The 12,093-nt window shown below is 39.9% G+C and overlaps 1 protein-coding gene across 2 annotated transcripts in view; it reads right to left on the reverse strand.

Annotated features, from left to right (window-relative positions):
* Window positions 1–1,011: 1,011 nt before the first annotated feature.
* Window positions 1,012–12,093, reverse strand: part of RIMS4 (regulating synaptic membrane exocytosis 4) — a 297,809-nt gene continuing 286,727 nt past the window's right edge. For both annotated transcript variants that reach the window (XM_040436443.1, XM_040436444.1), the window contains 2 exons: window positions 8,184–8,323; window positions 1,012–1,230 (listed from right to left, as the gene is read on the reverse strand). In XM_040436443.1, coding sequence (XP_040292377.1) covers window positions 1,012–1,230; window positions 8,184–8,323 — 359 coding nt within the window. The remainder of the gene's footprint in view (window positions 1,231–8,183; window positions 8,324–12,093) is intronic.

Below are 12,093 nucleotides of genomic sequence, written 5' to 3' on the forward strand. Positions count from 1 at the left end.
CTACTTTTTTGCTATTTAAAATTATACCGCGCAAGAATCGGTTAGCTACCATGATTTTAAAGAGAATTTACATAAGCTTCTATAAATCTGATCTGCTAATATATTTGCTAATTCTTGCTATGAAATGTATAGTTTCATAATATCTTTTCAATATTTGCAATTCATTAACGTCATTAAGAAAATTGATTAACTTGAAATCATTCTTTTCTTTCTTCGCTTTTTTGCGAGCTTCGCTAGAAGATGGTTCAAAATATATGAATTTTTAAAATACTATTATTTTCCATATCGCTAAAATCATGCTGAAAATGTACACAGCTTGCAAATGATGAACTACATAATTAAACTGTATGCTGGTATACAATGGCTTAAATTTATATTGGTTACTAGCACTTTAAGAAAAAAAAGTGCTTCCCTGATCAAATTATATATATATATATATACTACCTATTTCTTTACCTATTCTAATTCAATTATTTATTTCATTCCCAAAATGATTTATCAACTGCATTGGCCAAGTAGTAAAAGACACTTCCTGGTAGATTGGCACAGTTTTCAAATCACAAAGATATTTTTGTAACACAATAAATAAAACATTATCCCCAATGAAAAGTTGCAGTTCTTTCTAAGCATTTTTATAGTTACTTCTTCCAGGTTCTACACACTTTGTTCTAGGAATGTTTAAAAAGTTCTTGATAGAAAGTTAGGAAAATACCCTTCTCTAGAATAAAAGATACTGCAACTTTTAACAATTCTCACTTTCCGATTCAGGAATATACAAGACATCACGTGAGAATAGAGGTAATCGTACGATTGTTGACCTAGGATAGTCACCCAAGGTTGCTTTCATACACAATGGGAACCACACTTTCTCCTGTCAGAAGGTTGTTTGGTTGCTTTCAGCTTCCAAAAAATTAGTCAAACATGCAAAGATGTTTGAGGTCAGAGATCCAAACAAAACCTTGGTAGTGGGTTATAGAAAAAAAGCAAGTCAAGATGTCATTTTCTTTACTATTAAGATCTCTCACAACATGGTACCACAGTGCTTTCCAAGGAAAGTTGCGAAGCTTGACGAAGGAGAGGACCTGTTGATGGATCTACCATTGATGAGGTCGGGAATAACTTGTACCAGCCAATAACCATGCTTGATAAATCCAACTCTTCTAGAAGTATTCTGGCAACTCCCATAAAATGCTTCCTTTCCATTCTTCCATAATTTCCCCAGACCATCACCTTTAAGATAACACATATATCATTACACAAAATTGTACATGCCATTTTATTTTCACCCAGCATCATAAATCTTTTTTCCATTACCACGAAACTTTTAAAATTATTTACCATGAGAACAGAATTGGAATTAATAGGTACGCTGACACTTGATGACCTGAAATGATGTTTTGGATGGTGTACTATCTGACAATTTATTAAGTACAGGGTGGGCCATTTATATGGATACACCTTAATAAAATGGGAATGGTTGGTGATATTGACTTCCTGTTTGTGGCACATTAGTATATGTGAGGGGGGAAACTTTTCAAGATGGGTGGTGACCATGGCGGCCATTTTGAAGTCGGCCCTTTTGAATCCAACTTTTGTTTTTTCAATAGGAAGAGGGTCATGTGACACATCAAGCTTATTGGGAATTTCACAAGAAAAACAATGGTGTGCTTGGTTTTAATGTAACTTTATTCTTTCATGAGTTATTTACAAATTTCTGACCACTTATAAAATGTGTTCAATGTGCTGCCCATTGTGTTGGATTGTCAATGCAACCCTCTTCTCCCACTCTTCACACACTGATAGCAACACTGCAGGAGAAATGCTAGCACAGGCTTCCAGTATCCGTAGTTTTAGGTGCTGCACATCTTGTATCTTCACAGCATAGAGAATTGCCTTCAGATGACCCCAAAGATAAAAGTCTAAGGGGGTCAGATCGGGAGACCTTGGGGGCCATTCAACTGGCCCACGACGACCAATCCAATTTCCAGGAAACTGTTCATCTAGGAATGCTCGGACCTGACACCCATAATGTGGTGGTGCACCATCTTGCTGGAAAAACTCAGGGAACGTGCCAGCTTCAGTGCATAAAGAGGGAAACACATCATCATGTAGCAATTTCGCATATCCAGTGGCCTTGAGGTTTCCATTGCTGAAGAATGGCCCCACTATCTTTGTATCTTCACTATCTGTGAAGATACAAGATGTGCAGCACCTGAAACTACGGATACTGGAAGCCTGTAAATAACTCATGAAAGAATAAAGTTACATTAAAACCAAGCACACCATTGTTTTTCTTGTGAAATTCCTAATAAGTTTGATGTGTCACATGACCCTCTTGCTATTGAAAAAACAAAAGTTGGATTCAAAATGGCCGACTTCAAAATGGCCACCATGGTCACCACCCATCTTGAAAAGTTTCCCCTCTCACATATACTAATGTGCCACAAACAGGAAGTTAATATCACCAACCATTCCCATTTTATTAAGGTGTATCCATATAAATGGCCCACCCTGTACAACACAATGAAGCAGTCAATGATATAGAAAAACAAGGTAATATAGGAAATTATGTAATCAAAGTTGATGCAACACATGTAATAGCCTTAAAATAGGGGGTTTATTTATCTTTTTACACCCCCTTAAATATTCTACTCTAGTGGGGGATTTCACTGTCCACCCACTTGAAATAGGAATGCAACTGTAAAGCTGGGGTGCTTAGACTTTGTTGCCCCTGATGGAATGACTACTTATTAAATGTGTTCATTTATCTATGTTATCTACTGTTTTATGTCGAAGCCTTCTATCAGCTCATTTATGGGTTCAGAGAACACCAAAGAAAAAAAATCCATGCCCATTCTCCAGACTACGGATCTATTAAACCTGTAAAAAGCTGTGTACAGATTGGATGCTGTGCCAAGAGTCACAATGATGTTAAATCAACTCTGAAAAGAGCTGGAATAGGATGTGAGTGACTAATTGCTTTCTTGGGGACGTAGTTTCAAATTAAATTATACAGTACTTTAAGAGAAAGGACATCAAGTCAGCTCTGCTAAGTGCACAGATATCAAGACGTATCTTGCATAGAATTGTCACAAAGCCAACGTATTAAGTACTATATGCACTCAACAAAGATCACCTCTCTTATCACATAGGAAAAATTCTATCCTTTCTATGAATTCTCAATAGCTTCCTGTGCCTTTCAGAACCAGTCCATTTTCTAAAACCAATGGTAAACCTATAATTTACACTTATTCTACCTCTGTATATTCAGACTTATAGTTGTAGGTAATATGTTGCCTAATCAATTGTGTTTTAAGGCGGTGGAATAACAGCAGCTATAGCTTACAGCCAGACCTGTACAGAATACAATATAAAATGGTTATTCAGTATGAAATATTTGTGGTAAATAGTCATATCAATTTCCAATAATTCATGTACTGATTGGCAGGAGGTGGAAAATGGTAACTGGAGCTGGAGGTGAATGTAGTACATGAAAATCAATTGGTTGTCTCCTCATGGACACATCCCTGTCAAGTTCTAAGAGCGGCTAAACAATTACTCATTAGGCAGTCCATAGGACTCCTCAATAAATACAGTAATTACAGTAGGAAACCATTTATTTTATTAGAGTTTCTATTTAAGTTCTTCTTTTGATATACTACATTGATTGTTCTTCATTGGAAGCATTATGTCACAAATTCACAGTGATCGAAATCCCCTAGAAGCTCCTAGTTGTCCGGGACTTGGCACTTTAAAGAATTTAAGAGGATTGCAGCCACTTTGTTGTTGGGGGTCTCAGCTCATGGACTTTCATTACAGTCATTGGATTACCCCTTTACAATAGATTACACAGTTTCATGTTTTCTTTAGAATCTAACCTATTTCCATTATTAGGATGTCGTCAATAAAGATGAGTGAATTTTTAAAAAATTTGATTCGGCTGGTTCGCCGAATTTTCGGGAAAAATTTGGTTTGATCTGAATTTATTTGCGGCAAATTGTGTTAAAAAAACGTCTATTTCCTGGATGCAGAGAGCCTTTATAGTGGTGTAGAACACTGCGCCTTGCAGTAACACGCATAGGGAGTTTTCTGTGGTAGTGAAATAATACTGTGATTCTGTATGACATGTAGATGACAGGCGTCGCTCTTAGAATCAATGCACACTTCACTTATTTGGGCAGTTACAGGGCCAAAACTGACCAAATAACTCAAGTATGAACTCAGCCTTACAGGTCGATGTTAGCGTCAAGAAGAAGCGCACTCCTTTTACACCATCGTAAGCTGATTCCACATAGATGTCTACAGAACCTGTTCTATTAAACGCTTATACAAGTGGAGCCCCCCGACAGAGTGGAGAGGGTGTCAGCAGTAAGTTTGTGTTGACGTCACTGATTATTTTTCCCTTCCTCTGATCCATCAGAACAATAACCCACAAAAAACGGATCCTGTCTGTTGAGCATCTGCCTTCACTCGGTCAGCATTTGGTCAGTAATCCATCATAGTTGCATAGTTAATACTGTTGAAAAAACACATGTGTCCATAAAGTTCAACCAAGGGATAGGTGGGGACACGAATCCCAGAAGGAATTGAGACTTCTACATGTTTTCATAAGCATTAATGTTGTTTACTTTTAAAGGGAACCTGTCCAGGGCCGGTGCAAGGATTTTTGCCGCCCCAGGCAAAGATCCATTTTGCCGCCCCCTCATGTCACTCACTCACTGACAGACACACACACACTGACAGACAGACACGCACTCAGACACTCACTGAATGATGTACACAGAAACTCACTGACAGACACACGTACACTCACTGACAGACAGACAGACACTCACTGACAGACATACAGACCGTACACATACACTCACTGACAGACACACATACACTGACTGACAGACAGACATACACTCACTGACAGACAGACACACACTCAGACACTCACTGAATGACGTACACAGAAACTCACTGACAGACACTCGCTGACAGACATACACCTACCCACTGAAACACTCACACACACAGAAAATCACTGACAGACACTCACTAACTGGCAGACAAACACACACATATACTCACTGACAAACACACAGACACTTACTGACCGACAGACATCCACACTCACTGACATACACTCACTCACTGACATACACACACACACACTCAATGACAGAAACACATACATTTACTGACAGAAAGACAGACATACACTCACTCACTGACATAAATACACATGCAGACACTCACTCAGACAAACACTTAAACACTCACCTCCCTGGGGTCCAGTGTGGTGCAGCTCCTCAGTCCTCCAGCGCGCCGTTTAGTATGCCGGGGCCGGAATGACGTCATATTCCGGCATCACAGAGGGCGCACGAGGGAGGAGTGGGGAGCTGCTAGAACAGCCTCCCTTGCTGCCCGCCTCCTCTCCTCCGGTAATTTACTGGCAGAGCAGGCACCTGCCATCAGGGTAAGCAGATGCCTGCTCTGCCGAATTTAAGAAGGACCTCCACCTCCTGGCCCCCCTGTAACGGCGCTGGGGCGGCTCAAGATCCACTCGCCCTGTCGCCCAGAGCTGCAGCCCCAGTCAGGGGGAGCCCACCAAGGCACCCCCAGCAGGCCGGTGCCGGTGCCTAGTTCGCCTATATGGTTGCGCCTGCCCTGAACCTGTCACCTCTACTATGCTACCCTCACTGAGCGTTTCTAAATGTTCATTGTGTTACCCTAAACATAGAAATTACACTTTTAATTTCATTTGCAGACGAATTCAATAAGTATTATGCATTTTTGTACTTCCCGCCTTTTATGCAAATTAACATAAAAGAGTCATATCTTACTTGTGTGACCAGAGAAGAGTCATATTTTCAAGCTCTGACTCATCTCAGGTTAATTTGCATATGTATCAAATCGGTTTTTATACACAATAAAAGCACACAGAGCTATGGGGACTGGGTATTGCAGATGTGCTAGCGTCCATCTAGCAACCCAATGTCCTCAGCTCTATACACAAAATCCCAGTGACAGGTTCCCTTTAAGAATTCATCTAAACCCTTTTTAAAACTGTCTACTGTTCCTGCTGTGACCATGTCCTGAGGAAGTCTATTCCACAGATTCACAGTTCTTACAGTAAAGAAGCTTTGACGCTTCCGAAGACTGAAATTTTTCCTCTCTAATCGGAGGCAGTGCCCCCTTGTCTTTTGAGCACGTTTTACATGGGACAGTTTTTCACAGCATTTTTTGTATGGCCCATTAGTGATGGACGAACATCTGCCGGGACAGTTCGCGACCCGCAAGTTCACGGCGGGTGCCATTCATTTTAATGGCAGGCGAACCTGAAAAACCTTCAGCTCATATTTGCAGTTAAGAAATAATTACTAGAAGTGCACAAATAGTCCCACAACATGGACAGTGACATACCAGATGTGTTATTCGAATTTGCGATATCCATTCATAATTTTTTTCAATGCGAAATATCGGCAATATCATTTTCACGCACACCAGTTATAATTATTTTTCCCAATACCGTTTGTCACTGTGTGTAGCAGAGGGAACGCAGCAAAACCGCAAACAAATGCTGCTGTACCCAAATGCACTATATAGAAAGTATATTATTGGTATATAACACCCCGCTTCTATCAGTTTTTTGGGGGAGAGACTGGTATATCACACCAGTTATAATTATTTTTTCTAATTGCGTTTGTCCCTCTATATAGCTGCAGTATCGCTGCAGAACCGCTCACCACTGCTGCACAATACATATCCACTATAATATGCTTTCTATGTAATATAAGTTTATTACACCCCACTGTACTGCACACCTATCAATAGTACACCTATACCAGTCCTTAAAAGGACTTTTGTGGACCTATTTGATAGCGTTTTTGTCCCTAACAATCTGTCCCTGCTCCACACAGCAACCTTTCCCTACACTGACAAAAGACTGAATGTAAAATGGCGGCCAGATCGGGTCTATTTATAAGGTAGATGGTATGTCCATGTGCTGAAAATTTTCAATTGGCTGTCCTGTACTACCCGATGGATGTGTCATGGGTCAAAGTTCTTTACAATGTAAAAGAATATGGCAGGCACGAATATCGTCATATGTTCGCATGTTCGGCGAACGAGCAAAGTTCGCTGCGAACCGACCGCTGGGTGAACCGCAAGGCCATCACTATGGCCCATTTATATATTTGTATAGGTTAATCATGTCCCCCGTTAGACGTCTCTTCTCAAGACTAAATAAATTTAATTCTTTTAATCTTTCTCATAACTAAAACCCTCCATGCCCCATATCATTTGAACGGCAAATATATTTTACTTTTGCCACTAATACACACCACAAAAGGGTTTAGAACATATAACTGCACCGCTGAACGGCAAATATATTTTACTTTTGCCACTAATACACGACAAAAAGTGCTGTAATTTGAATACTTCACCACACAACGGCTAATACAAGCCAAAAAATGCTTTAGAACATATAACTGCACCGTACATGGGCAAATAAGACGTAGAAATATTTCCTTGTAATAAACCCTGCGAAAGGCTGTAATACCCCAATAACATGAACAGTTTGCTGGAATTACAGAGCTGTATAATGGCAATTTGGGTGCCCAGTCAGTGCAGCAAGGTGTAATAGGATTGTTCCTATTACCCAGGCTGTAAACTCCCCTACTGAACCCTGTTCAACATAAATGCTGTGAAATAATTCCTCCCTATCCTTTCCCTACACCTTAAATAATCTTTCCCTGCACTTGTAAATCGGTTTTTTTAGCACAATGAAGTTTCCTCTAGCACTGTCCCTAGCGCCTGCTGACATCTCTCCCTGCACTAAGTACACTGGAAAATTGCAGAATCCAAGATGGCTGAAGCTATTTATAGGGCTGTGACATCACAGGGCTGGCTGGCTGCTGATTGGCTGCATGCATGGCATTATGGGTGATCCCGCCTTCCCAGAGTTCCTTGCTACATGTCCTCACACGTGCAGCAGCCATTTTAGGAAAAAGTGTGATTCGTTACCACGAAGCATGAGGAAATTCGGATTCGGTGCAAATTAAATTTTTCCTGAAATTTGGATCGAATTTCACTTCGTCAACTTCGATTCGCTCATCTCTAGTCGTCAATATTCCCGTTTATTAGTAATAACTTTAGTAATAATATTCTTATATTAAAGGGTTTCTCATCCTTACCTGTAATACTTTCCCTTGTGAGCCCTCTGAAAATACAAGAACCTGGTTATATAAGGGGTCTAATGATTTCCGGGCAACTTTTGTCTTCTTTTTAGCAACACAGAGTCCATTCTCTAGTAGATAAACCTTTATGTAAGCAGCTGGAAGATATAAAAGCAGGCAATATTAAAAGCATTTCCCAAACAATGGAACAAACAGATTGCATACTGAGGAACATATGGACAATGCACACTGCAAACTGCTGAAGATAACATTATCGGCCTCAAAAATCTCAGTCTCTGAAAAATTTTCTATTTTATTTCTAGTAAAAAAACTTTTCAATTGTTTTATGCACAATTTAAGTTTTTAATACATTTGGCCAATATTTTCAGTAGCTACATAAAAGAATTAAATCATAAAGTGCATCTGTCAATATTTTTTGTATAAAGTATGAAACTTTGTAATATTTATTCGATATCTTCCTCACCTCACTGATGCCCTAGTCTCCCTATCTATACATTTTCTCAAACTTTCTCATTCTTCTGTAACACAACTAAGGGTACTGATTCTTCTTGTAGAGATCCAGAAACTGGTAGGCAGAGACTGCTCCAAGAGGGGAAGAGGTGTGAGGCAGCTGACTATTCAGAGCCCATGGCTAGCTCACTTTTCCAGATCCAGAATATAAGAAGTACATCCCTTTGCATATTCATTGACCTACCGTAGCATTTTATACATGGCTGTATATGTTTATCAGTCCACAAAAACATCTATAAAAAAAAGATAGCTTCCATGTTTCTCACTACCATCAAAAGAAAGAGCTATTTTCATCAAAAAGTGGACAAGAATAGGACCTGCGTTGAGATTCTCTGATTGGGTACACCGTTCAGTAAAAAAAAATAAAAAATAAATGATGTGTTTATGGGCCTATTTAGTTATATGGGTCAGCTTTTAAAGAGGTTTTCTGGGATTTTTTAAATGATGACCCAGTCTCTTTATTGTAGATGACATTTTACACTCCATGGGCATACAGACTGAAACAAGCAAGTCTTATGTCAGAGGGAATGGAATGGAAGATTTCTCCCACAGTATCTCAGAGAGACAAGGTAATGAAGAAACTTGCTCCAGGAACATGGCTGACAATAGTTACTGTCAGACAGCTACTGTACGACGTGTCTCAAAAACTAGTCAAGAGTACAGAGTGCTAAGTTTGGAATAGAAAATCAGCATACCTTGTTGACCAGGTTGCTTAGAGTTGTGCTCTGGTTGGTTACTACTTTTTCTCAGACAGATATGAACTGGCTCACTGTAAATTAAAATTTCATGTGCATCACTGTATGTCATTAGAATAGAGATATCTTTTTTCTTCAGAGCCCCCTCCCCTTGACCCATAATGTATGAGTTGCATGTCTTATTGATTGATTTTCTATTGAAGACACAGCATTCACGTCTCCCCAGGAGATACTGAAAGACACAACGTAAGCTTTTTGTTGGTTCACAGGTGGTTCATCAGCGCCACCTTAATCTATATTGACAAGTGCTTCCGGAATGGCATGTCTGGATGACACTGATCAGTCAGTGGGTTTTTTCTCCCCCACATGCAGTTTTGTTGCCATATCAAGCAGAAGTCAGCTTCGTTTGCAACTTCTCCAGTATTATTTTATATAAATAAGGTCCATGGTGCTTATAGAGTTATCAAGGGGTATACACCTCAAGAGCTCACAATCTACCGAATCACAAGCAGAGTATATGAAATTGACAACTGTTTTCCCATCCGCTGACAAGCAGCTAATTTAAAAAGTGACAAACAATATGAAATCTACACTGTAACTCAATAGAAAACGTCAGCAAAAGATATTGACTTGACTTTGGCCATTGGCCAATTTTACATTTTAGATGGAAATCCTCTTTATATTGCCTATATCTTTAGGGATGAGCGAACCTGAACTTTATAGGTTCGGGTGCGGTGTTTGGGTGGTGTAGGAATTCCGTTATAGGTTGCGTTATAACGGAATATAAAGGAATTCGTAGACAGAATGCAAAACGAAAGCCTTTAAGAGGCATTCTATTTTGATTCATCATAATAGAAGTCTATGGCCAAGCATAACGGATCCGTCTTGTTTCGGTTATGCAGGACTTTGTTTTCCTTCCTGCATGACAGAAACCAGATGGATCCGTTATGCTTGTCCATAGACTTCTACCTCTTAAAGGCTTCTGTTTTACATTCCATCTAGGAATTCCGTTATAACGGAATCTATAATGGAATTCCTACACACCTCGACCACCGAACCGAACTTGTAAAGTTCGGGTTTGCTCATCCCTACCTATCTGTGAAAACTGAATTTTGAAAATGAAAACTGAAATAAAAATGTAGTCAATTTATGCTTTGTTAACAAAAAATGACTAAACTCTTACATAATTATTTCATAAACTTTAACCCCTTAGGGACCCATGACGTACCGACACAGCATGGTTCCCGAGTCCTTAAGGACCCATGATGTACCGATACGTCATCTATAGTTCCGATCACCGCCGCCCGGCGGGCTGTGATCGGAACACGGTGCCTGCTCAAATCATTGAGCAGGCACCACGGCTAAATGTGCGGGGGGGTCCTGTGACCCCCCCCGTGTAGGCGATCGCCGCAAACCGCAGGTCAATTCAGACCTGCGGTTTGCGGCTTTTACCTGGTGCGGCGGCGGTGCCATCGGGTCCCCATGGGGCTGTGGGGGGGACCCGATGGCATGGAAGGCAGTGCGATGCCTTCCTGAGGCATCGCGCTGCCTTCCGGTGACGAGCCTGTGAGATCCAGCCCCCTGGATCTCACAGGCCGGAAGCTGTATGAGTAATACACACAGTATTACTCATACAGCCAATGCATTCCAATACAGAAGTATTGGAATGCATTGTAAAGGATTAGACCCCCAAAAGTTCAAGTCCCAAAGTGGGACAAAAAATAAAGTGAAAAAAAAGTTGAAAAAATAAAGTTTTCCCCCCCAAAATTAAAAGTTTCAATTAAAAGTAAACAAAAACGTAATTTTCCCCAAATAAAGTTAAAAAACATTGGTAAAAAATAGGAGGGAAAAAAAAGTATACATATTAGGTATTGCCGCGTCCGTATCGACCGGCTCTATAAACATATCACATGACCTAACCCCTCAGATGAACACCGTAAAAAATAAAAAATAAAAACTGTGCTAAATAAAAAAAAAATTGTCACCTTACATCACAAAAAGTACAACAGCAAGCGATCAAAAAGTCATATGCACCCCAAAATAGTGCCAATCAAACTGTCATCTCATCTCGCAAAAAATGAGACCCTACTTAAGATAATCGCCCAAAAACTGAAAAAACTATGGCTCTCAGAATATGGAGACACTAAAACATGATTTTTTTTTTGTTTCAAAAATGATATTATTGTGTAAAACTTACATAAATAAAGAAAAAGTATACATATTAGGTATCGCCGCATCCGTGACAACCTGGTCTATAAAAATATCACATGATCTAACTTGTCAGATGAATGTTGTAAATAACAAAAAATATAAACGGTGCCAAAGCAGCTATTTCTTGTTATCTTGCCTCACAAAAAGTGTAATATAGAGCAACCAAAAATCATATGTACCCTAAACTAGTACCAACAATACTGCCACCCTATCCTGTAGTTTCTAAAATGGGGCGACTTTTTTGGAGTTTCTACTCTAGCGGTGCATCAGGGGGGCTTCAAATGGGACATGGTGTCAATAAACCAGTCCAGCAAAATCTGCCTTCCAAAAACCGTATGGCATTCCTTTCCTTCTGGGCACTGCCGTATGCCCGTACAGCTGTTTACGACCACATATGGGGTGTTTCTGTAAACTACAGAATCAGGGCCATAAATATTGAGTTTTGTTTGGCTGTTAACCCTTGCTTTGTTACTGGGAAAAATGGATTAAAA

The sequence above is a fragment of the Bufo bufo genome, chromosome 6 (assembly GCF_905171765.1).
Source record: "Bufo bufo chromosome 6, aBufBuf1.1, whole genome shotgun sequence".
Classification (NCBI taxonomy): Eukaryota; Metazoa; Chordata; class Amphibia; order Anura; family Bufonidae; genus Bufo; species Bufo bufo.